At 46.2% G+C, this 3,455-nt stretch overlaps 1 protein-coding gene across 1 annotated transcript in view; it reads left to right on the forward strand.

The window, feature by feature from the left end:
• The first annotated feature begins 244 nt into the window (after positions 1–244).
• LOC143286637 (uncharacterized) overlaps positions 245–3,455 on the forward strand; it is a 16,916-nt gene continuing 13,705 nt past the window's right edge. The window contains exons 1-3 of the mRNA XM_076594274.1: positions 245–362; positions 733–927; positions 3,228–3,314. Coding sequence (XP_076450389.1) covers positions 245–362; positions 733–927; positions 3,228–3,314 — 400 coding nt within the window. The remainder of the gene's footprint in view (positions 363–732; positions 928–3,227; positions 3,315–3,455) is intronic.

Consider the following 3,455-nt stretch of genomic DNA (forward strand, 5'->3'; position numbering starts at 1 on the left):
AACTTGAATCGTACCATCATCAACTTTTCTCTTAAGATCACATGTCTTCTTCTTCTTGTTCACCTTTTCACGGTGTCAGTCAGGCATGTCTGATGAAGGACACTGTCCTCTCCACGTCCTGTCTGGAGCCATGGAGCTTGGTGTGCAGCAGGGTTGGTGTCGTCCTCTCCAAGTCCTGTCTGGAGCCATGGAGCTTGGTGTGCAGTAGGGTTGGTGTCGTCCTCTCCAAGTCCTGTCTGGAGCCATGGAGCTTGGTGTGCAGCAGGTTTGGTGTCGGTCACACAGTGTCTCTGAGCCCCTTCAGGAGGGGACAGGCCTAAAGAATGCGTTCTGGTGTTTGGTCTTTGAGACCACAGGAGCAGGTGGAAAATGGTGCCAGTTTCATCTTCCTGAACAGGTGGGCAATGAGACGGCAATGGTCAGTTCGTAATCTTCCCCCACACACACACTATCCCCTACCATCACCACCAACAACAACGACAAATCCACGACAGTAGAATTAAGCGGGAGAAGCATTTCACATGACAGATGGCCCCACGACTTATCAGACACGAGTGAATTCGAAACTTCGTGCTTTAACTGTCTATGCATGACAAGAATTATTGCCACTCGTTGCGTGATATCCCTCCCCCCCTCCCTTCCCCCATCCCCCTTCTCCTGTTTCACTCGCAGCCCCCTCCGTCCCGGACACCAAGTGACGACGCATTTCTTCCCTGCACTGGCTGTAAACAGCGGTTGCTATCAACACCCCTGGCGGTTGCTACCAGCAGAGGATGTATAAATCAGGTGTCCCGCGGACTCCCCTCGTCACATCGATCAGCAGCCTGTCCCAGAACCTGGAAACACCTGTGAGCCAAGCAGCATCAGAGCACAGTGACATGGAGAAAGCAACCACCTTCTGTCTCCTGGCCTTGCTTCTCGTGGGAGGTAAGAGAGAGGGAGAGGGAGAGCTAGGTGGGACCACACATGTGTGACAGGCATGAGAGTACCTGTTGACAGAGAAACATGTCCTCTTTAATCCCTCTCTGTCTGCCTCTTGTCCGGGTCAGCCCACCCAGACTTTGGGATTCAGAACCACAAAGCTGCTGCTTTGCTCATCACTTCCACTTGATGCACTGTCTGATTTCCATTATAAAGCCTCTGCGCTTCTTCAGAAGTTACGTTGAATATGGTTTTAAGTCACCAAAGAACAAGACAAGTGTGCGTGTGAAGATGAAAAATGACCTGTCAGTGTTACAGATTTTGAGACAGGTGTTGGATTCTTCACCATACACCTCACCACATGCCTGGTATCTTACATGATTGATTTTGAATGTAAAGGTGCGCACAAGGATACTAAAGTCTATGTACTTCTGCCAAGTTAGTCATAGTACTCATCTTACTTCAAGAAATAATTTGCACAGAACAATTTCAATTGGAAATGCATCAGCTGATTCTGTTTCCATCACGTTCTCACTCAGATAAATCCATGTATACCCCCCACCCCCCTTCACTTTTCTTGGCAAAAGATGACGGCTTTGACAATGTCACTGAACTATAGACGATGATACACGGTCACTTGATCACTTGACAATTATGTGTGCAAACTTCACTGGAGATGTAGAACACGAAAAGCGGCAAGATAGATTTCTGAAACTGTCTGTACAATAGGAAAACACAAATTTTAACGTTGTTAACGCGTATGCTCCCAATGAGGGTAACGAAAAAATATTCTTGGTGCATGAACCTCAAGACATGGTAAATGAAAATGTCCGTAATGAATTTATCATTCTCGGCGATTTTGATTGCGTAGTTAGCAACGAACTCGACATTTTTCTGGTCAACCACATTCAAGAGCAGAAGCAGATTACTTTAGAAATATAATCCATGATGTCTGTCACAACACAAACATGGAATATAACTTGTGCCGTTTTTATCCATATATTGCTAATTGTCTGAGCCATATTTTTGTTGACCAGGGCATACTGCAATACTGTTTTACATGCGATATATTTTCTGTTCCAAACACAGGTCATGAAGCCTTTGCACTTCAAAATACTGACACAGGGAGGCAGTCAGCAATTTGATCACAAATGAAACACTCCCAAAATTAGATGAGGCTGTAACTAATCCATGTGTAGGCTTGAACACAATGCAGGAAGCAAGCGATGCTTTGAACAACATGAATAACGGTTCATCACCAGGCAGTGATGGACTGACTGTCGAATTCTACAAATGCTTTTGGAACAGAACTGAAGCAGCTTTTGCACAGTCTTTCAGCCAGTCACTTGGTAATGAAGAAGTGGCCTTGTCCCTGTGGCAAGGAATCATTGAACTCCTGCACAAAGATTCTGAAGCCACCTCATACATCAGACAGAGAGAGAGAGAAGGAAGGAGAGAGAGAGGGAGAGAGAGGGAAGGAGAGAGAGAGAGAGAGGGAGAGAGAGGGGAGTGAGAGAGAGAGGGGGGAGAGGGAAGGAGAGAGAGAGAGAGAAGGGGAGAGAGAGAGAGAAAGAAGTAGAAAAAAAGTAGCAGATGCCTGATTTTCGCACAAACCCAACACACTGGTCAGGCCGTGAAATCCTGTCCTTCGGTTCTGCAAAACATTGACATAGAAAGGGAAGAGTGAGGAGAGGGAGAGACAGGCAGAGACAGAGAGGGGGGGAGGGGGCAGAGAGAGAGAGAGAGAGAGAGAGAGAGAGAGAGAGAGAGAAAGAAAGAGAGAGAGAACAAGAACAAGAACAAAATTTTATTCCATAGGCATCCGGCCCCTGGAAACAAAAAGAACAATGTAGAATGCCTATTAAGGAAAAACGAAAACATGAACAAGCCATGCATGCAAGAAAGTGGAATTTCCTAAACCTACAGATTTTCATTCAGTTATTTTCACAACTGACAGCCAGTACAGAGGGCATTACTTATCTATATTACCTACGAAATTGTTTCGAATTTTCAATGCATAAAAGATATAAATTCCTTGGTTCCTAGTTTCAAGCATGCTGTCACATTTTAGCAATTGTGGTAGAGATTGTATGCTACAGTAGTAGTAGTAGTAGTAGTAGTAGTAGTAGAGAGAGAGAGAGAGAGAGAGAGAGAGAGAGAGAGAGAGAAGACGCATGAACACATGCACGATGACAGCTTTAACAGTGGACATGCGAGACGTGACATGGAACAGTGATTGTGGTTGTCCTCCTGGCAGCTGTGCAATGTTTGTGAGCTGGTCAGTGTGTGACCTGGGCCTGTTTCAGGAGTGCACGGCGCGGCGGTCACGGAATCGTGCACAGGAGATCCAACCTTGTGTGATGCTGGCCTTGTCTGTGACAGCGACGTCTGCAGTAAGTGCCGCCCCCTCCTCTCTCTTTTGCTCTCTCCCTCTCTGTGTGTGTGTGTTTCTCTCTGTGTGTCTTTTCTTCTCTCTGTGTGTCTCTTTCTCTCTCTCTCTCTCCCTCTCTCTCTTTTCCTCTCTCTCTTTCTCT

This window comes from Babylonia areolata, chromosome 10 (assembly GCF_041734735.1).
Source record: "Babylonia areolata isolate BAREFJ2019XMU chromosome 10, ASM4173473v1, whole genome shotgun sequence".
NCBI classification, from domain to species: Eukaryota; Metazoa; Mollusca; class Gastropoda; order Neogastropoda; family Buccinidae; genus Babylonia; species Babylonia areolata.